The sequence below is a fragment of the Eulemur rufifrons genome, chromosome 30 (genome assembly GCF_041146395.1).
Source record: "Eulemur rufifrons isolate Redbay chromosome 30, OSU_ERuf_1, whole genome shotgun sequence".
Lineage (NCBI taxonomy): Eukaryota > Metazoa > Chordata > Mammalia > Primates > Lemuridae > Eulemur > Eulemur rufifrons.
Window position 1 is genome coordinate 111434554 of NC_091012.1, and position 23759 is coordinate 111458312.

The 23759-nt window shown below is 39.5% G+C and overlaps 1 protein-coding gene across 1 annotated transcript in view; it reads right to left on the minus strand.

Moving 5' to 3' along the window:
• Positions 1–8266: 8266 nt before the first annotated feature.
• Positions 8267–23759, minus strand: part of TSPAN7 (tetraspanin 7) — a 113503-nt gene continuing 98010 nt past the window's right edge. The window contains exons 4-8 of the mRNA XM_069463132.1: positions 22812–22907; positions 20930–21085; positions 15841–15924; positions 9543–9618; positions 8267–9274 (exon numbers count right to left, since the gene is read on the minus strand). Of these exons, the coding sequence (XP_069319233.1) occupies positions 9550–9618; positions 15841–15924; positions 20930–21085; positions 22812–22907 (405 nt within the window). The 3' untranslated portion in view covers positions 8267–9274; positions 9543–9549. The remainder of the gene's footprint in view (positions 9275–9542; positions 9619–15840; positions 15925–20929; positions 21086–22811; positions 22908–23759) is intronic.

Here is a 23759-nt window from a genome sequence, read left to right on the forward strand (position 1 = left end):
CACCAACCTTACTCACTTTCATTCTAAAGCCTATTACCAACTAACCTTATTCATTCACACATTTACTATCTGCCTGTTCCTATGAAAATGTAAATTCCATGATGGCAAGGGTTTGGTCTGTCTTGTCACCACCGTAGCTCCACACTCAGAACAGTGCCTGGCACATAGTAGGTGTTTGACAAATATCTATGGAATGATTACATAAAGAAACTCCACCAAAAATTCCCATGTCTTTTAATCCAAACCAGACTGATCTTGACCTTCCCTCAATTTGAGTGCAAGCTGGTTTCACTATTACCACCATTCTGGGGTTCTAGCCTACTTTTAGCCTTGTGGTGGCTGGTAGCTGAATTGTACACACCTGTAGCTCCAAAGAAAAGTGTGAGCGAGATACTTGAAGGTGGAAGTCATTGTCATCTACATGGTAATTAAAGTAACAGAGATGGATGAAATTGTTCAGGAGGAGAACATGGAGAAGATGGGCTATTGAGCCCTCAGGAACTCAATATTTAAAGAAGAAAGTGGTTTCCTATGCTTTGCTGTACCTCCCCAAAATGCCCCACTCCCCTGTGCATAAACCCTCATAACCAGACTATCACAAATTCCTTCAACTGTAACCTGATTTCTAGACTCTTACTATTCTGGAGCGTCCTATGGTCATAGTCATTTATCAGTTCATCAATGGTCACTTAAAAATGTACTGTTTTTGCTACCAAAGCAATTACAGATAAAACCCCATGGCTCCATTTCTTTAACTGTACTATCATTTAAAAGAATCCTCATGAAATAAAGGTAATGGAAGAAAGGGTAAAATCAAATATCAAGTAAGTTATTTTTAATGATTTCTCTTCTGGGTTATTTTACCAAGAGATGTGTGGTGGTACAGATACTTGTAAAATGGTTCTCCCTCTTCCTTAGTTTAGTTGCTATTCTCTGTTCACTGTGTAAGGCATTCACAGAGTTCCAAAGGGAATTAAGCAGAGTTGTAGCAGGCTGCCTCCAAGGCAGCCCCCAGTGATCACAGTCTCCTAATATTCACATCCTTGTGTAATCCCCTCAGCTCGTGCATAGGCTAGACTTATTCATTGACTTATAACAGATACTACAGAAGTGATGGCATGCCACTTTTGAGGCTAGGTTATAAAATTGTGGTCTCTGCCTTGAACACTCTCTTCAATCACTCATCTTGGGGCAGGCCAGCTACCAAGTCTTCAGGCAGCCCTGTGGAGAGGCCCATGTGGCAAGGGACCAAGGCCTGTCAACAATCAACTGAATGAGCTAGGAGGTTGATTCCCTCCCCCAAGTTGAGCCTTCACAGGAGATATAATCCCAACCAATAGCTTGACTGCAACCTCATGAAAGAACCTGAGAGCCAGAGGCATATACCTAAGCCACACTTGGATTCCTGACACACAAAAACTGTGATAATAAATGTTTATTATTTTAAACCACTTAAGTGATGGAGTAATTTGTTATAAAGCAATAGATGACTAATACAGTTGTAGCCATAGAAGATATTATATTGGCATTTTCAGAATCAATTGTACAAACCTGAACTACTCTAGTAGAAAGACTACTAGCTTGCATGATCTACTATATACATGGAAATTAATCAACACTGCTTAAAAACAGATGATTCATGGTCTAAATCCAGTAGGTCTTCAAGTAATCATTTTTGAATTAAACTATTTCACTCCCTGGAAATACCACACACTAGCTCAAAACTTCTGTGCATATATTATCCAGTACTGTTTGTTGTAGAGAGTTACCAGGACTAGGAGAAATTCATTTATCTGTTCTTGGATGCTTTTAGTGTTTATTAACATATTTTTACATGTTTTAGGTTCTATTTGGAAACAAAGACCACCACTTTTCCTCCCCGAAGAAACAAAAATCTGGGGGGGTATAAGTCTAGATGAGAAACCAGATTGAATCACACCAGTACTATTCAAGACATTCATTTTGAGGGCAGAGGGAAAAACTATGACATACCTATGAGATAAAAATAATGATACATTAACTAGTAAAGAAAACATGAGGCAAAAACGGATGCCACTGAATTCTAGAGATAAAACAGCAAGTCAGATTTAAGAAACAACTGAAATAAACTAAGAACATATATTCACATCAGACCAGTTAAGCTTCTGGCATACAGTTTAAGGACTTGGAGTTTGTTGATCTGTCATTCGAAAGGAATTTGAGAACCTAAAAAGTTCTTAGTTCTGTGCTCACCATGGGGATACAAAGGCAGTATTGACATCACCCTTGCCCTCAAGAACACTGTTAAAAGATCCTAATCAACTGTGAGTAAATTACACATAAAAGAGAGACCTAGAAGGCAACATGTAATAAACTGCAAATAATATAGGTACTGGCAGCATGGCAAACTGGGGAAAAAAAATGGAACTGCACACACTTGGCAGAACCTCTAATACTGGATAAAAATATGTTTAAGAATTAAATATACATTGCTAAATTAAATTTATGGGAGGCCACTGTTTTGTACTAAGCTCCTGTGCTAGGCTCCAATAGACAAGGTCAAACCAGAATGGAGTCACGCATGCTAAATGCCACATAATCAAACTGAACTTTAAAATGGGCCAGTTTCCCTCCCCCCAAAATTAAGGCTGTTAAATAAAAATTATAGGGGGCCACTGTTTTGCATTAAGCTTCTGCACCAAGCTCCAACAGACCAGACTAAAAATCAAAATGGAGTCACTCATGCTCAAGTTCCATATCACCAAACCCAGACTGAGTTATTGGACCTTCCAAGAAATCAGGAGAGGGAAATGTTGGCCAATTTTACCAACAGACCAGTTTGATTCTTCAATGGGCATGATACTGAAGTTCCCTCTGCTTTAATCTTTATAACAAAAAAGTAGCCTGAAGTAACTTGATGTTAACTAATCAATTATCTTCCTATGGTTCTGTTTGTTCCCATCTTACAAAAAAAAAAAAGTAGCTTTAAAAAAATTTTAAATTTATTTTAGAGATGGGGTCTCACTCTGTTGCCCAGGCTGGAGTGCAGTGGTAGGATCGTAGCTCACTGTAGCCTCAAACTCCTAGGCTCAAGCAATCCTCCTGCCTCGGCCTCCTGAGTAGCTGGGGCTACATGAGTACACCACAACACCCACCCCAAGAAAAGTAGCTTTGAAAAGACTAATACACTCTTTTTTTTTGCTTCTGCTTTCTTCAGCCCTTCTCTGTCTATAAAGGTGATCTCTTCTGCTTAGCTCATTTGAACACTTATTCTATTTTATGGAGTGAAGTGCTGTCTGATTCTAGAATTGCAAATAAAGCCAACAGAAATCTTTAAACTAAATTTGCTGCACTTTTGTCTTTTTACAAAACTTTTCTGATACAGATTGAGATAATTTGCTACATATATACCACTGAACCCAGAAGGATTGAGATGCAAAAAGGGGGGAAGAAAACAAAACTGATACACATTTAGGCAAATCTAAATAAACTGTAAAGCTACTAACAGTTAGGACGCATTTGGGGAGATGGCAGAAATAAAATGTCAATTAACAAAAATATGGAAGTGAGAGGTGACCAGAATTAAAACCAACCAAGTTTTTTTTGGTTATTTTGGGGAAAGAGGGGATTCTGATTAACTTTAAATTTCAAATATGCATGTTAAGCAATTAAGCATTAAAAGAATAAAATATATAATTTCCAAAAAAGAGATATAAACATAACATAATTCAAGAGAAGACAGGAAAGAAGAGTAACAGAAAAGAAATGAACAGTAGACTGAAAAAATAATATGGTAGAAATAAAACCAAGTACATCAGTAATAATAATACATAATTGAACTAAGCTCTGCATTTAAGACTTTCTCAGATTGGACCAAAACAAAAAAGAAAATGCAGTTGTATGCTGCTTAAGAGACACGTCTAAAATATTTCAAAGAAAGCTGAAAGCAGAGGGAAGCAGTACAATACTCTTGGAAAATACTAATCAAAAGAAAAGTAATTATAACAACTGTAATATCAGACAAAAAGAATGTTAAAGGAAAAATTATAATTGAGGGTAAAGAAGGTTAGTCCATAGTGACAAAAAAAATTGTCAATCAGATGACCATGAACTTGCATGTCACTAACAATAATAGCTTAAAAATATATAAAGCAAAAACTGACAGAATCTGCAGTCAGTGGAGTTTTAATACAACATTCTTAAAAATTGATAGACAAGATATTCATAAAACAGTATTTTATTAATATTCATAAAATTTACTATTAATTTATTTATTATAAATTTACTATACTATTTATTTATAGGCTTGTCCTGATCCTACACCCAACAATTAGAGAAGATACATACTTTTAAGCACACACAAACACTGCCCACATACAGGGCACAAAGCAAGTCTCAACAAATAACAAAGAATCTTTATCACACAAACCAAGATTTTGAACAAAAAGGAAGCCGTAAGATCCATAAGCTTGTAAACTTTAAAAAATGATTCTCAATTTATAGTCCAATGCATAAATTCTAATGGAAATCTCAAAATGTGTAGAACTGAAAGACAAAACACTTCAAATCAAAACTGAAATGCATGGGGGGGTGGGGCGGGTAAATTTGACAACTAATGGAAGCGGAATACACTGTATTGGGGGAGGGACACGCTTGTGGCCCTGGCTGGGGCGGGGCAAATAGCATTACATGTAACCAAAATGTTTGTACCCCCATAATATCCTGAATAAATAAAAAACACTGAAATGCAGCTAAAGCAGATGGACAATTCACAGATTTTCATAAAAATATTCAAAAGGCGCTTCAAATATTAATGAGCTAAGAATCTACAAATGAGAAAAACTCAAGGAAACCCAAAGGAAAGACAAGGAAGTAAAGAGTAGAAATTAATGAAATAGAAAACAAATAGTAGAGAGAATCAAAGCAAAAGTCTGATTCTTTGAAAAGACATAAAATAGACAAATTTCCAGCATGACTAAAAAGAGAGAAAAAAATATTAGGAAGGAAAAAGAGAATAAGAGTAGGTACCATTAAGATTTCAAAAATGAGAAATTACTATAACAACTTCATAAACTTGAAAGCAGAAGAAATGGACATTGCTCTAGAAAATATTTGATTTACTGTAATCCTAGCACTCTGGGAGGCCGAGGCGGGTGGATCGCTGGAGGTCAGGAGTTCGAGACCAGCCTGAGCAAGAGCGAGACCCCGTCTCTACTAAAAATAGAAAGAAATTATATGGACAACTAAAAATATATATAGAAAAAATGAGCCGGGCATGGTGGCACATGCCTGTAGTCCCAGCTACTCGGGAGGCTGAGGCAGGAGGATCACTTAAGCCCAGGAGTTTGAGGTTGCTGTGAGCTAGGCTGACGCCACGGCACTCACTCTAGCCCGGGCAACAGAGCGAGACTCTGTCTCAAAAAAAAAAAAAAAGAAAGAAAATATTTGATTTAAAATGTGGAGTACAGAAGACAATGGCTATGGTTGGCTGGGATTGGAGTTATCAGGAAGAACATCATAGGAAAGATGGTCTTTGAAGATGGGCGGCCTTGGGAGAAGGCGTGCCAAACAGGGAAAATGAGAGGGAAAGCATGGGGATAAAATAATCTCAAGTGAAAGGGACAGGGGACATAAGGTGAAAAAGGTAAGGTGAAGCTAGATTCTAGTACAGAGGTTCTCCACTCTGCCTGTACACTAGAATCACCCAGAGAGCTTTCCCCCCCGCCAAACAAAAAGAAAAGAAAAAAAAAAAGAAAAATCTCAATGGCCAGGCCAAACCTCAAGAAATCAATCTCTGGGCTATGATTATAATCTCAAATATCTGTTAAGCCTAAATTTTGTCCAGAGGCTTTTAACATGGACCATTAAATAAGTGCAAACAGTAAGAACCTTTGCCTTGTGTATTTTGTTAGTTTAATCTTAAATTCCTTAGACTGTCTCAACATTTTTTAATGACATGGTTCAATTATTTCCTCCTTCCAGCCCTAAATCTTTGTATATTTAGGAAATGTAAACTAATTGTATTAGAATAACTGCAACACACATAAAACGCAAAGCTCCTAAATTCAGTCCACAAATAATGGAGGTCCTTGGAATCAAACACTGCTCTTCTAGGAAGAAAGGACTTCTGATATTTTAAATTATCTGTGTCATTGCTTCCACCTCTAACCAGAAGTGTTGTTAACCTAGACTGGAATGTACTCAAAAAGGTAAGTCACAGGCTGGAAGAAAATATTTGCCATATATACATCCAAGAAAGGACTTGTATCCAGAATATATAAAGAGTTCATACAAATCAATAAACAGAACTGAATTTAAAATACACAAAAGATTTGGACATCTTATAAAAGAGGATATCAAAATGGCCAATGAAAAATGAAAGTGTTCAATATCATCAGTTATAAGGAGAAGGCAAGTTAAAATGAGATACCACTATACACCCACAGAATGGCTAAAATAAAACAGACTGAGACTAGCAAGTGTTGGTGAGGATGTGGAACAACTAGAACTGTTTTACATTGCTGGTGGGAGTATAAATTAGTATAACAACTTTGGGAAAACATTAGGCAGTACCTTCTAAAGTTAAACATACCTTATTTCTGAGAAATTCCACACATGTGTTTATGTCCACCATAAAGCATATCCCATAATGCTCATTGCAGCTCTATTCATAGTCCAAATCTGAAAACTCTAATGCCCAGCAGAATGGGTAAATTGTGCCATATTCATACAATGGAATCCTATACCACAAGGAAGACAAGACTATGTTTACATGTAACATGTAACTAACTCTTGGAGACACAGTGTTGAAAGAAGGTACATGAAACAATCTATACTGGATGATTCTATTTATATGCAGTCTAAGAACAGTCAAAACTAATCTATGGTAATATTTTTCAGAGTAGTAGTTAACCTTGGGTGAGGTTGGGAGAATGTGAGAGGGATTTGGTTACTGACTGAGAAGGGGCATGAGGGAAACTTCAAGGGTACTGAAAATATTCTATATCTTATCTGGGCAGTTGTTATACTGGTTTATACCTATGTAAAATTTTGAGCTGTGCACTTAACATTTTGTGCACTGTACCATAAGCATTATACCTCAAAAAAAATATTTTGTGTCATTTTCATTTCATTTGAGGGAGGAAAGTACATTATGCACAAGTCATTTAGAGTTGAAATATGAGTACTTTAGTTTTTAAGTGAAATCAACCTTGGTCCAAGTGTTTCACATTAAAAGTATGTAATGCTGAGATCTGAGTTTAATTTAGAAAGTATACGGATTTCTTACTTAACAAAGTATACCAATAAATGCAGAGTATGCTAAAAGGTGAACCATAGGTTGAACTCTGTTTAGGATTTTACAGGAAAGCCTCATTTCAATAAACAATGAAATAGAAATAAAAAATGAAATGTTAAAAAGTTTTGAGCTACATATGTTTTCATAGAAGAGCTATCTTTAATTCTCTAAAAATGTTGACTTTTTGAAGAGGAAACATCTGAAGGTTTGGGAAGTGCCCATTGTCAGCCTTCTAGCAGGGTTTACCCCACGGCCAGTTCAGGCTGATAAATGCATATAGTTAGAAAACCATCTCCATCCTAATTATAAGTTGTTCTACAGAAAAGAGGGAGCTTTTTAAATCTACTCATTTGGGAACAGATCAATTTATGCCTTTTCTAGGTTTTTGTTTTTTTGGATGACTCAACAAGAAGGAAAAAAATTGACCGCAGATAATATATTATACTGCCCCTATTACTAAAATGCTCTTTAAATCAAGTGTAAGTGTTCCAAATTTTAGTACAAATTGGGGAATTGGGACAGCTGAATGGTAGGATGTAACCTCTTCTTTAGATTGCATTTATTCAATTCAACTGAGAGAAGAAAGACGGAAGGGAAGAAGAATACATGCTCATTAGAAACAATGAAGGAAAGAATAGATGTTCATTTCTTTTTTTAAATGAAATCCAGACTTTTAAGAAGCTGAAATTTTTGTATTTATTTTGATGGATTTCAGAGGCCTGAAATTATATGAAGGTTCTCTTTCTGCAGCCAACAATGTATCCTGTACATGATAAATGATTCAAGTTTCTGAAATGTCTATAATTAAAAAAAACTCTAACCCTTCAGCTTTTCTGTTGCCCAGTGCTATTTTTGTGGGGTGGGAGCACGTATTGAGAGGCATGTCTGTGTGTGAGGTGGTCTGTCTGCAATCCCCTGGGGAGCAAAATAGAATAGAAATGTGTTTCAAAACTTTCACAATAACCAAAGAACAACACCAGAACACAGCCACTTGTAATTGCTCTATTTATTGATACATGTATCACAAATGTTCACAATATCAATGCATTCTTGTTGGCATGCTAGACAGAGGCATTATTTTTGAAGATCTTTTAAAAATATCTTGACTTTTGTTCCCCCTTCACACTCATTTTTAAATTGATCTGATGAGGTCCTCAATGTCTGTAATGTCAATGCAAGAAAAAAATATGGAAACAAAAGAGAAGTAAAATAACACAATAGCAATTAATTGGGGAAAAATGAAAGTAATATCATTTCCTTCACGAGAAGCAACAACACAGCTTTGTAACAGGATTATACAGGTTTCAACTGAGAGGCAAAGGTGCACTAAACTGCCTAGACATACTCAGGTATGTAACAACAAGCAGGAGGCCACCTAACGCTCAACAATAATTTCCTTCGTGCATGACACATGCTTTTTCCTCCTCACTGACAATTACTGATGTGTCTCTTTACATGTCTTAGGGCAGCCTGAAGAAGGTAGGAAAGAGTCTTAGGAAAGGGAAAAACAAACCAAATTAAGCCAAAAAAAAAAATAGATAACTATCATCCTCTTATCTACTTAAAGTGTGTGGCATTTATGGACCACAGTGAGGAGCTAACAGAAGCCTCCCACACTACATGCAGGGCCCAAAGGGGCCAGCGGTGGTGTGATAGCCAGTCACCTACAACGAGCTGCAGTTGGACCAAGTACGGGTGGAGGAGCTGGCACGCGCAGGGCCTCTGGGTGGGGTTCACTAGGACTAGCTGCATGGGGGACCTGGCTACACTCTGTGCCACAACAGGGCTTCACAAAATGGACACTACACATGACACAGGCTGAAAGGTGGAGCAGAGACTGGGTGGGAGTGTCAGTTTCACGTGGGGGGAGGTAAGGGATAGAGGGGAGCAGGGCAGGTGTATTATGTACTGTGCTCTAACATTCTTTGGAAGTCTTTCAAAGATTGCTGCAGTTCCTTTTTAAAACAGGTCTCTTATTCTGTCGTCGTTCTTGAAAGACTAAGAGAGAAATTAAAACATGTGAGTAACTCACCATTCATAAAAACCTGGAAAAAAGGTAACAAGCTGAAAAGAGCATGTCCATATTTTCCATAATAGTACTGATCACACCTCCTCCCCAACACCATGGAAATGAGATTTCTGCACATGGACAAGTGCCGCCAAGATCAGGTAATTGAGTGGTCAGGCAGTACTCTTGCCCATTTGAAGTGTAGTATGTGTCCCAAAGGGGAACCCCCGAAATTAAATAGCCCCCACTGCCACTCACCTTCTCCTTACACCATCTCATACTGATTGGCTGTGATGAACCGGGACAGACAGCAGGCCAGCAGCATGCCAATCAACTGTGGTCAGGGAGAAAAACAAAAACAAGAATCTCAAGTCACTGAACAACACCCTTCTTTGTCCCCTAGATGTAACTTTTTAAATTTAAATTTTGATTTTTAATTGATAAATAATAATTGCATATATTTATGGCATACAATGTGATGTTTTGATATATGTATATCCCTTGATGTAATTTTTTAACAACCAAGGGTTTCTGTATGTGAATGGGGAAAGGGCATGAGAGCAAAAGATCAAACCTGATTTCAGTGGTGGAATCTACTCTGTAGGGAGTCTAACTGTAGGACCAACTGGAGGTTCTCAAACTGGCCATAAGGTTCCAGCTATAGCTCACTCTGGCCATTTAAGAACAACTTTTGACACTTAAGTAGTATTAAAATTTGTTTACGCTATGAGAGTAATGAAAAAAAAACTAAGTAACATAGAATTAGCATGATATTAACTAAAAGGCCAAAATTTAATTCAAAGCCATAGCACATGCATTTGGTCTCAGCACAGTATGATATTCCAGCCATACCCGGCTGACAGAATAATAGTTATTTCCTTGAGACAAGAATAGAGACACTACTCTTGACCAGGTATATTTGCCATTGAAGTAAGAAAGTCACAGCTTGTAAGAGGTAAGAGGGGATAGGAGAAAGTGCGACTTTAAATTTTGTCTCTCCACCATGTAGATATCTTAGGCCTAAGTGGGCTCATCTACACTCAGGGCCCACCAAACAACTAGTAACAGAGTATTTCCACCTGTCTTTGTACCTCGCTATAACCTGTGACACAGATGAAACTTAATGGCTGCTACTATCAAGACACCCTTAAGCACATCTTGTTCTGCTCATTGGGAACCAAATTCTCACTCATGAATCTGGAGGATCAACATTCTTTGCAAAGGAGCCCAATTGTGCACTTGAGTCTAGAAGCCACTTTCTCTTGACCAATGTATTAACAGTCCCTTCTCCTTAAGCTATTGGGCATGTTTTATTGAATCAGAGGTGGGAATGACCTGTAGAGATAATCTGGCGCAATATCACTCTAAGTGTGGCCTCAGGACCAACACCATCAGCATCACCTGGAACCTCGTTAACAATGTACATTCTCAGGCCCCAGCCATGCTGAATCAGATCCTCTAGGGGGTGGGGCCCAGCAGCTGGTGTTTTAATAAGCCCTCTGGGGCAGGGGACCACTCATCCAGTCCACCCAGGCACCCTTATCTCACAGATGAAACACCTGCAGCCACACTGGGTCCCACTGTTGGTCAGGGCAACACTTGAACTCCATTCTTCTGACTCTGAACCCACCCATGCAAGTTCTAGTCCCCGATTCTTATCTTCCTTTGGAAAATTGTGCTGTGAGATAGGCAAACTATAACCTCTGTCAAGTTAGGAAAAATTATCACCTTATTGGACTCACTCATCTCCTAGCAAGGCTCTGGTCAACCTCATTTCATGCCACAAAATACACAGTATCATGTACTTATTGCCAAGTGGCGGAAGATACCATAGCTGTAACTTCCAGAATATTCTAAAAGAAACTAAAATCTCCCTTTGAATGCAAATGCTTTGAACCTTATAGCTTGACCCTTTTTATTAGAACTTCCCTTTCCCAGGGCCAACAAATACCAGCACACACTTGATAATGTAAAAAATCAGATTTTGGCCAAAAAATGACTAAGTATCAGAGGTACATAATACATTCAGGCATAAAAAATTATAGTTGTCCCTTGGTATCCATAGGGGATTGGTTTCAGGACCTCCCAAGGATACCAAAATCCACGGTTGCTCAAATTCCTAATATAAAATGGCATAATGTTTGCATATAACCTACACACATCCTCCTGTATATTTTAACTCATCTCTAGGTAACTTGTAACCTCATACAATGTAAACACTATGTAAATAGTTGCTATACTGTATTGTTTTTTATTGTTGTGTTGTTATTTTAAATTTTTTTCATATATTTTTAATCCACAGTTGGTTGAATCCATGGATTCGCGGAATCCACAGATACAGAGGGCTGAATGTATTGAATCTTTACCACAACCATGTGCAATATTACAATCCCAATTTTCCAGATAAGAAAATGAGTTTAGGGGAAGTTAAAGAATCTTCCTCAAACCACACGGGTAATCCACACAGAGCTTAAGGTTGTACCCTTGTCCCCTATTTAAGAATAGCCCCAGCTTTGTCCTGTCTTCTACATAGAAAAAGGTAAACAGGTTTCCTCAAGGGCCCTAAAAAAGAATTACTGGCACATAATAGATCATTCCAGCAGCCTGTGTGGACCCTGGGGGAGGCCAGGGAGGGGGTGAGGGTCAGGGAACAGTTGGGTAGGCGTAGGATCTGTATTTGTTGATAAGTACCTTTTTCCTTGTAATCCCACAGTCTCAAATCTTTTTGCTATAAAAGCACAAAATGAATTTCCTTTAGGTGCTATCAGAGGCAGGAACAAGGGTGATCTCTAGCCTTAACACTTAATACAGCAGACCAGGTGAGGAGGTCAGAATTGTAATCCTGGATCTACAGGAGCTGCCCAACCTCAAGTCTTAAACAAGCCACTCACAACCCTCCCCTATTAGAAATAACTCCACTGTCTCCACTTAAGACTATAACAGTCTATGATATGTATGATTAAATCCAGCCTAACAGGTTCCAAGTCTAGCAAAGCCCTGGGTATGTTTATCCTGGACACAGAAGTGCTAAATACAGAGGCCCAGAGGATGACCCACCTCCCACCACACACAGTGTCACTAATTGAACAATATAAGTCTCCAGACGCAGACATCCCATGGCTCTTGGCTTCTAGGCCATTTTGGAAGTGGGGCATGGGTGATGTGCATGCATATTTTCTCTCTCTGCCCTCTTGAGTGAAAATGTAGTCACCAAAGATGCAGAGCAGAGGCACCTCTTACTATAAACTTATAGGGCAGCAGGACCTGCCCATCAAGTTCAGACAAATAGGTTTTTCCTTGAAAGGGCAAAGGCAATGGGAGTTTGTGGAGAGAAGTATTAAATGCCTGTCCAAAAACAGAATTCAAGGGCTTTAAGTTAGCTAACAGGGGACTTAGGTCTTGCCCAGTCTATTAAAAGGCTACACTCAGCTTAGTTTTCCTTGCACTTTATACCAGCTTTAATCTCTGAGACAATAGATGTGCACAGCCAGTTTCTTCCAACAGATAATAGTGTGGAGGTCACAAGAGCAGGTGAAGAAAAGGGCAAGAAGAAGGTGGAGGGCAGGCAAAGGAAAGTGGAAGGGAGAGAGGATGAGCTCTGTTCTTTCCTATCCACTTTGCCTCTCTGTAGCCTCTACTCAGTAGAGCCTGCTGTATTACAGGAAGGCCGAGGCATAGGCCAGCACAACTGGTTCATCAATATCAGCCACAATTTGCTAAGTTTTACTGTAATATTGGCTCTAAAATTTCTGAACAAATATAGCTAAAGCTTTGCTTCTGGGTCATTGACCAAAATCAGCAGGGCTGGTTCTTTCTGAACAGGCATCTGGTAAATGGCCACCATTGTCCTGGTGAGGCCCTGGATCTATTGGCATCTGGAACCCTGAGGCTGCTGGCACCATAAACAGTTGCAGTTCCTAGAGCATCTGGCTGGTAAAAGCCAGTCATAGCCATTCCTCTCCCCACTCAAAGCTGAGCATAGCAGGTCTCAAGTCTCCCCTGCTGGATCTGTCTGGCCACATGGGCGAGTGGTACTGGTTGTGTGATGCCACTGGGCTTTGTGTTTTGTTTTCTCATCCCAATAATTATACGGTACCTTGAGGAGACCTAAACTCATTGCAGAGTTTCCCCTTTGGGGTTTCTTGGTGCTGAAGCCACTCGCTCACTGCCCTAGAGAGCCCCAGGGCATACTCAACAATCCCCAAATGAGGGATTTCTTTAAGGCAGCACAGAGAGATGAATGCTTATCAGGCCAGATAACCATTTGTCTAAGCATAAATTTCTTCAAAGGGATGTGTAGAGAGGAATGGAAGAGAAGCATTAATCAGATTGTTTATGACTTGGAGAAGGATCCATTTGACTTGATTCATCTCACTAATGAAAACAGGATCCTCCTCTCCACCACCTATACACTCATGCCGCATGGGAATATTCTGGGATGATAAGATGTCTCATCCATGAGATTCCTGGCTCTTTGAGGCTCTCTTCTCTTCATGTACAGTATTGGCATCATTTACTTCATGGTTCTAGGAGAGCCATTAAGGGAGACTTAAGCAATAATTTTTTCGCCAAGGGGACAGTCCCCCTCAAATGCCAAACCCAAGTATGCCCTTTTGGTGTTAAAAATCTGATGCTACACATACATGCATTAAGTAAACAGTATGTTCAAGGCTGTCAAGTGCATCCTGCACATTGGCATCAATAACTAGGTTCAGGATCTTCTAAAATGTCCCCTGGCCATTATAGAGATGTTACTATTATTATTAAAGCATTATAACAACCAGCAGAAAGTTCAGGGCAGCAACTGCTTTTAAAATGTCTCTGGAGGCCGGGCGCGGTGGCTCACGCCTGTAATCCTAGCACTCTGGGAGGCCGAGGCGGGTGGATCGCTCAAGGTCAGGAGTTCGAGACCAGCCTGAGCAAGAGCGAGACCCCGTCTCTACTAAAAATAGAAAGAAATTATATGGACAACTAAAAATATATATATAGAAAAATTAGCCGGGCATAGTGGCGCATGCCTGTAGTCCCAGCTACTCGGGAGGCTGAGGCAGGAGGATCGCTTGAGCCCAGGAGTTTGAGGTTGCTGTGAGCTAGGCTGACGCTACGGCACTCACTCTAGCCTGGGCAACAAAGTGAGACTCTGTCTCAAAAAAAAAAATAAAATAAAAAAATTAAAAAAATAAAAAAAAAATAAAATGTCTCTGGAGACTGAGTTAATTGGCATTGTTTGTGAATTCACTCTGGTTTGTCTGTGTGTTGGCATGCGGAAGGTTTAATTCATTTCATGAGCTGCAAAAAAAAAAAAATTAAGCAAAAGTAAAAGAATTTTGAAATTGCAACAGGAAACACACTCGTGTTGGCTGAGCCCACATGCTCTTGTGAGATGAAATGTCACATGAGCTTTTGTAACTGCTTAGAAAGAAAAGCTTTTCTACTTATCTAAGGCTCTGTACTTGCAAAAACAAACTGTCGGGCTAAGGTTCTATTCCTTGATCTAAGTGAGGGTTACACAGCTATGTTCATTTTGTGGTAATTTATTAAGCTGTAAATTTATAATTTATGCATTTTTCTGTACATTCCATATTTCAATTTAAAGTTTTAGGAACAAACTTCAATAAAATTAAAGTATATCTGCATCACTAAGCAGCAAAGCCAAGGTACAGATAGGCAGGTAAAAACTAATTAGAGTCTGAGATAAGCCTATATAGAAATTAGAGCTGTGGAAACATTACTGAGATAACATTAATTGGGGTTTGTTTGAAAAATGATCTGCTGGTCTGAACAAAGTCTGAGTTAAACACAAATAAAGTTTTTATTTGGTTGCTGAGCACACATGTCAATCCTTCCACCCATAGCAATATTATAGCAAGGATGTATCATTAGCCTAGGAGATCAGAGCCTGTGGGACTGTACTCTTCTGGATGGAGGTGGGCTAAATTTTAGATTTACCTTAATCTTGTTCCATCCTTGAGTGTGTTTGCCTTACTTAGTTAGCATAATTACTCCCCTCATTGCTTTTTAGAGGGTGGGTAGAGATAATGGGCTATAAAATTTAATACACAAAACTTTGGTTCCTCCTAAAAAACAGAGTAATCAAACTTAGAAATCAAAATAATGATCACAAGATGAAGTTTGCTAAATTTAGCCTTTCTTTAAAGGGAGAGATTTCATGCATAATCCGCTAAGAAAGAACTAAAAATGGACAGGTCAACGAAGAAAAAAGCCTCCCCCAAATCCAGATCAGCCATTGAATGTTTTCAGTTGTTTATGCTCTAATTATGCCAGCACATTGTTCAGTTAACCTCCACTTGACCTACAGAAGGAACCAGTTGTTTTTCTGGAGCTAGTCATTAGTTGAACCGATATTCCCTTGATGACAAAACTTCATTTAAGTTGAAAAAGGAAAATCAATAAACAGATCACCTGAGGACTAATGAGCTCTGACCCCATCTATCAGCCTTTCCCTAGGCACAGGAAGGCATTCTAAGAACCTGGAGGCCAGGGAGGAAGGGTGGGGGAAAGGCTAGACTAGGCTCCATACAATTATGTAGGATACCTGGGAAAATGCAATTCCAAATGCCACTCCAGCGATGATTCCCATGTTAGTCTCCATGAAACTGGTCACCAGATCATAACAACCCTGGAAACAGAGAGATATGGTCTCAGAGACATGTTTTCACCCAGGCCAGGCTACGTGCACTTGAAATACTCCCACATATACTCCAACCTTAATCCAGGAAATACAATTGCAACTCATGCTAAGAATTTACTAGCACTCTTTTCACACTTAATAAAATAACAACAAAAAGCTTCAAACATACAAAAAATATAGTTAGTACAATGAACCCCCCATGACCCTTCCCCTAACATCACAACATATGGTTGATCTTGTATCATCTGAACCTCCCCGACTCCCATCCCCTGGCAACATTACTTTAAAGCCAATCCCAGACACATATAATTTCATCCACAAATGTTTCCATAGTGGGATTAAATTTAGCAATCAATGTGTAAGATCTATGAAGTCAACACTATAGAGATAAAGAAGTACACTTGAACAGATGAAAAGGCAGTCCACATCCTTGAACAGGAAACCTCAGCATGATAAACATAGTTAACTAACATTTTGACAACAAAAGACAAAATCTTGGATAAACAATGTGAAATCATCTGGCTAGAGGGAGATATTTGAATACCTGCCAAGTTTATGGAGTTTCAGGGTTTTTCCTAAGGAGATCATTAAGATTTATTTAATAGGAAAAACCTATGTTCTACAGTAATCTTTTCCAGAGAGAGTGTATTTATATTAATATTTACTGTAACTGGCCAAATCAACCTAGACTGCTGAACTGACTTATTCGGCTAGGAACATGTGGTCTTTTTCCTGTTTTCTGAAAAAGGACTTTGACTTGAATGTATAAAGTCTGCGAAAAATAGACACTAATTTAGTAAACAGGTTAAAGGTGGTTCTTGTTTATCGAGGAAGGCACACTAAGTTATAATAACATCTGAAGAATAACAACAAAAATCTCTACGATGTCTCCCATTTTTAAATTTAAAATTTTACGATTTAACATTTTTTATAACATATGAAAATTCTGCCAGTGCTGTACCTTCTAATAAACTGACATTTTTATACACCCAAAGTCTGTTTGTAGGGGAAAAGGTGCATTAATTTAGCAGCAGTGCTTTGTCACATGTTTTCAATGCAATTGACAAACTATACTCCCTAGTTATCTGATGCAAATTTGAAGGCCAGAGTGGGGATGGGAAAGGAAATACATTGTTGCTCATGAAGAGTTTCGAAATTGGATTCTCTGTGGAAGCTTGCTGATTTCACTTTTACTAGTTAAGCTACATATCACACTATTTTTCAAAAGGTAGTAGAAGGGAGAGGTGTTTTGGTTAGGAACACAGACAAAGTCGAAAGAGAGGCGGACATTCGAACACTTTCCCAAATGGTAGCAGTTAAGATGGTGGTTTGCTGGGCTGGCCATTGTCACTGTGTCTTCTCCCCACAGTGATGATGTGGCAGAGGAATGAAGTCCAGACCAGCACCCAGTGTTAGGTCAGCTAAAATATGGAAACACAAACCTTACAATACAACCCAGAGAGAAGCAAGGTAGGATATTTTCTTATGCTGCAAAATAGTTTGGCATACATTTGCTTTTTCTATGCACTTCAATTCCACACCTAAGCTGAATATATTTTTTCTAAAGTAGGATTTCTATTCCATTTTAGAAGATTTTAGAGTCAGTCACATTATTTTGATAAGGCCACTCTGACCACTAAGAGGAAACAGAAAAATAAAATAACTGCCTGGCATTAGTGTAAGTGTGGCAAAGTAGTTCTCTCTAAACCTTGCTCCTCAATGTGTGGTTCTTAAATGAGCAACATTGCATCACCCAGTAGCTTGTTAGAAATGCAGAATCAGAGGTCCCACCCCAGACCTACTGAGTCAGAATCTGCCAAATCCACAGGTTATTCTTTTTCAACAAATTTTTAATGAATTTTAACCAGATCTCCAGATGCTTCGCATGCCAATTAAACTTCAAGAAGCACTCTTCTATAAGAAAAGCTCCCTCACTATTTTTTGCTCCAAATAAGTAAGCAAGTTAATGAATCATATCAGTGATAGGATTACTTAAAATAAGATGAAAGTGACTTAGCTTTTTTGTTGTTATTTAAACAATACAAAACTGATGTCAAAGGAAATGTTTTTGATCTCTGGATTTTTCTCTATTATTCACCACATGGACTCAAAATCCCATTTTCCAGGTTTCAGCATAGATCTCCATACTGGAAGAACTGCTTTGATACTGCAACCACAGGCCACATTTACATTCAATTTTAAGTTCTCCACTAAACCATGATCTTATCTGCCCACAACAATCTCTCTCAATTTCTTAATATGAAAATCTGGTTCTCAGGTGTGAGATAAATCTACAGAGACCTGCTAAGTCTCCTAGGAAACACTCAGAAACAGAACAGTTAATTTGCCCACTTACTCAGCGTATCTAAATCAACACAGTCACCAAGGGAAAACATCTGCAAGTGGCAGACTTTAACTACTAGGAGTAGAAGGCTAGTCCCAGACAGGTTCTGGGAAGAGGTATCTCTGTAGCTGCTAACCAGAATTACATTCTTTCTCTTGCTCTTACAAACTGTCAAAGAATTCCTATCAACTAGGGGCTCTGCCAATGCTATTAGCCAACTGAACCTGCAGACATTTCATCATCCTGCTAGCAAAACCAAAATAAAACTTGTCCCCAAATCCAGACAATAAATATCCCATTTTACTGTTCACACCTCCCTCCTGCTTTTTCCCAGTTATCTGCACAAGGTTGGTTCCTCAGGCTGCCAGGCAAGAGCCAAGAATCACCTTTCTGTGCTATCAGAGTGTAGGGTTCAAGACACCAAAGGATTTACAGGGATGACCCATTTATTCTAAATCCTGAGTTCCACATGACAAGAATGTAGCAGTAGTTAAGTCTCCTGGGGGAAGGAGTTGGGGAGGAGGAGCTAACTTATGAGCATCTACTAGTACCCCATCCCCATCCCCTACCTTTTATAGGTTAGGTGTCTGGGACTCAGGAGAAGTAATTTGTCTCAGAGGTTCTTGTGGGCATTACATGAGAATGTCTAATGAAACTCAGTAGATAAATTTCAGTTTTCATTCACCATTTTTTCTTCAGGGAGCCAGGTTGGAGAGTATAAAGGAAGTGAGAGAAGTCAAGCACCTCTTCCAAGTATTTGGAGTGCCCCGGGAAATATGAAATCAGAGTATAGTGGGAAGGCAGAGAGGAAGGTCAATGTGGAAGTTATCAGTGAAATGAAAAAATGCCTCCCTATTTTTCTTTCTGGAAATAATTATAAGGATTACAGATACATTATAAGATATGCCTCCAAACTTACTTTTAGATACTAACAAAAGATCCTCCCTACAAGGACCTGCTGCATCATTTCTAATAAAAGACACACTGTGATACAGAAGACAAATGAACATCATTACCATTACATGAACATTTACTGCATCTTTAATTGGTGCCAGGCACTGTGTTTTAGATACTTTACCTCTTTCAATCCTCAAATGAAGCCTAAAGGACAGGAACTGTTATTATCCCCATTTTACAGATGGGAAAAGCAAGGCTGAGATAGGTTAGGTAACTTGACCAAGATCACACACACAGCAAGTGGCTGAGCCAGAATTTAAACTGAAGTTTGTCTTTAGACGCTATGCTCCTGACTTCTGGATCCTTAACTTTCACAAGAAAAAATCTGGGTGAAAAAAAAGACTTTTACCAAAAGTTGATGGGTGCTGGTTTTTACAAATGACCTCCTGAGGCTGTTATGCCAAATATTGCACTGCCATAAAGCACGTATTGCCTTCCATAAGCCAGAGCGTCCACCACATGCCAGGTCCGCTTGGCACTTCATAAAATGGCAACAAAAGGACACATGAGTGTTCAGTGGACACATCCATGAAGAAGCCAGAAGTCACCTTATTAACTAATGAAACGCAAAGGAGGCCTCAAAAGTTGGGTTCATGAAAAAATTCCGTTAAGAACAGATGTCCTCGTAACCAAAACAAGAAGCTGTCAGTATAGAATCTTACTGAACTACACCAATAGTAAAGTAACAAGCCCAGAATGAAAAAATGAGCTTCCAGAATGGCAACAATGCCTTGCAGTGCTTATGCTACAAATATCAACATTAAATGAGTAAAATACAGAAACCATATCTTAACATTCTAATCTTGAGAGAATGTCTCTCTTCTCTCTGAATTATTCAGTAAGTGGCTCAGATCACATAGAATTTTGAAAACATCAGATAGAATTTTATCTTAGTAAAAAAAAGAAAATGTACCCCATGGCTGAATAACCACAGGTAAACTCAATAGGTTTTTCTCCTCCCTTTTATTTTACCAAAACATATTTTAAATATAAAATTTCTCTAAACATTTAAGAATGTAGATAGCCTTCAAATGCAGTTCTATCAGGTCTTCATCATAGTCTCTGCAAAGTGGAATACAGAATTGATTTTCTTTTTCTCTGACTACTAAAACTTCATTTTCCTCATTTCCACTATGTACTAACTTTCAAATTTCTTTTAGCCATCATTTCTTTCTAATTTCTTTGGAAGTCAGGATGTTGACAGTGAGTTGAACTGGAGTTGCTGATTTCTTTCTTATGGCAGTGAACTCCCTAAAATAAAGGCCACCCTCCTAGCAGAAGCAGATGCTGTCTGTCAATTCTACTCCACTCTTCCTGCCAAAGACTGGCACCCAGCTGTGAATAATTTCATGTTTAGATGGTATATTAAGCAGAAGAAAGACACCCAGAAAGAAGAAAGCCAACATTCACTGTCTGACATAAGCATCAGTGTTAACAGGAACCACTTGCTAACCTTCATGACTGCGACTGGTAGATTTTTGTTGCAGGAGAGACAGGAGAGACTGGTTTGAGTCACAGCTTTCTCTTTTAGAAGTGAGCAGCCTCAAGTGTCTCTACCAGGCAATTAAGGACCACAAAGGAAGAGTCTCGATTCTTTCCGGACTATCATTTCTAACCTGTCAGAATTTCATAGTAACAAAAAAGCCTTCCCATTCACCACTGGTCCCATCAGGGCTGGGAGAAAGCAGGTACCTTCTGGTTAACTTTGGTGGCGGCCACAGTCAGATTGTGTAGGTCCTGGGGATTGCAATCAGTTTCGTTCATGCAGCAACTGGGGGGGATGCCATGGTCCAGGAAATAGGGGCTGGTGCTCCAGTTGGTGTAGTTCTGCACCCCACAGCAGCTCAGCTATTAACAGGGAAAGGAATAGAATCAAAGAGTGGCAGATCAAAGACATTGTGGTCTCCTCACTCTACTGCCCTGCAACTTTTAAAAGAGGAACACGGGCTAAGCCCCTAAGACAATATACGCAGCTTTGGTGAGTAAAGATGAACTGAAGCTCCACTAACAATTACACTCACTTCGATGTCCATTTGATCTCAAAGAAGGAAGAGCTAGGTTATATATTGTGTTGGCTTTTTTACCACCTCTACAAAACAAAGCAGTGCTTCTCTGTCCTGTGTGAGTTGGGTGCTGTTACAGATACGGATGTCAGCTAAATCAGGATTGTTGATGGGGCAGCCAAGGTAAATATGGTTTTTAAAAACTCTCCATTGGGGGGGTGGGGGAGGGGATGGGGGTATGCCTACACAATGAGTGCATTGCGCACCGTTTGGGGAGTGGTAACACTTGAAGGTGCTGACTCAGGAAGGGGGGGTGGGGAAGGGAGGGATATATACCTCATGATGGGTGCAATGCGCACGACCTGGGGAACAGACATGCCTGGAGCTCTGACTTGGGGGGAAAGGCGGTACAGGAGCAACGTATGTAACCTGCAATTCTGTATCCCCCATAACAAGATGAAATAAAAAAAAAAAATTAACCATCCCCCCCCAAAAAAAAAACTCTCCATTGGGATTTATACTAATAAGTAAATAAATAGTTTTTTTAAAAGATGCACATAGAGGAAGAGAGAGAGAGAGAGCTGGTGTAGATAAACTATAGCCCATCAGCTGTCTGTACATAAGGTATTATTGGGACACAGCCATGCCTACTTATTTACATATTGTCTGTGGCTGCTTTTGTGCTAGAGGTGGAGTTGAGTAGTTGTGACAGAGTGCGAGACTCTCAAAGCCTGAAATATTTACAATTTGACCCTTTACAGAAAAGGTTTCCCAACCCCTGATATAGAGAATTTTAAAGCAAATGAGGCAAAAATATAATTAATTGGTGAATCTGGGTACAAAATATACAGTTCCTTATAGTATTCCTGTGACTTTTCTATATAAATGAGAAATTTTATCAAAATAAATTATTAAAAAATACTGCTCTGGAGTAAAACAAACAAAAACCACAAAACAAGAAAACCCAAAGCAAAAACCTCCCCAGGTGATCCTGATGGGCAGTCAGGCTTGAGTGCCAGCACCTGAGACCCTAAATGCTTCCAGGCAGGAAACTTCTCTTTTATTTCCCTCACATCCTCTGCAAAGCACCAGGGAGCCCAAGCCATTCGCATACCTGACAGATCCTCAGTTTCTTCTACATCCAGTCTCCACTCCCATTTCACTTCCCCAGACAGTGAACACAGCTCACCTGAGCTCTCTGCCCAGCCTGAAGACACTGATTCCAGAAAGCCAGCCTTTGGGAGCCAACTAAGCAAGGCCTTCTTACACTCACTGCCTAACTCCTTTCTCAGGGTTCAGATCTTAAGGGAAAACAAGCTGTTGTTGGCATGCTTGCAACCCTTGCCGATGCATGGCACACTCAAGGAAGTTGGTTCTCCTTGACACTAATTACCTGGATAACTGGAGCCTGGATAAGGACTGAGTGTCAACTGTTGGAAATGGAACTGGACCATGAGTTGGAGAATGAGAATCAACAGCAAATGCTACTGGCCCAACCTACTGGCAGCCTACAAATCTAAGCCCAGACCTCAGAGGTGGTTCCCATCCCAATCTCCTATCCTGGAACTTACGCTGCGCTGCACATGGTCCACTGCCCGGCTCCTCTCATCATTGCCGTTGTAATTCTGCATGGCATCTGTGTAAGTCCTCAGGAAGGTGTCCTTGATCTATGGAAGACAAAGAAGGATATAGTTGCAGTCCTCCATAGCCCAACTGACTCAGATCCACACTGACTTCTATCTCAACATAGCCTCCTCTGAAGGTCTCTGAATAAATGTGGGCCAAGGAGGGAATGCTCCGTTTTCTGAGATAAAAGAGCTCCGAAAATTCACCAAAGGGTTTATTAGCTCAGGAATTTAAAAAAATTGTTCCCCTCAACCCCAATCCAGAGAAAACCTGACCTATTAAATGACCCACTGAAGTGGCCAGTCTGTTTCTGAAAGGGCTGTGATGGTGACCTGCCAAACTTCAGGCATAAATTTTCTAGTTATTTTCTTTGAATTAAAGCCCATCTTTCTTTCTATAACTTTCTCTGCCCTCGCATAGAACAATGATAAGAGGACAGACCATTAAGGGAACAGGAAGACTGATGTTTTGGCTCAAAACTGATCCTTATTCTACCATACAAGAGTGGAGCAAAATCAACTTTCATTTACCTGTGTTTATTGAGGCCCCCCCCCAAAAAAAAGACTAAAGACAAGAACTTTTCTCCTTAATAAGGGTTAACAAAATCCTTTCTCCTTCTCTGCAAACACATTTGACCTTGGGGTTAACCTTCAAGCTCCCTTCCCCTGGAAACCTGACGAAGGTGGAGTGTCAGGTGTGTTACTTGGCATCCCTGGTTATGGTAAAACTGATCCGATTGGTGACATGCTTCCAGATTGGGAGGATAGCAAATGACAACAATTACCTTGTGGGAAGCTTAGGGCTAAGTATGGTGACTTTCCTAACTAGGCATACTCCTTCAGGAAATACCATAAACCTGTAGTCCCCAATCCCTGGGCGGAAGACCAGTGCCA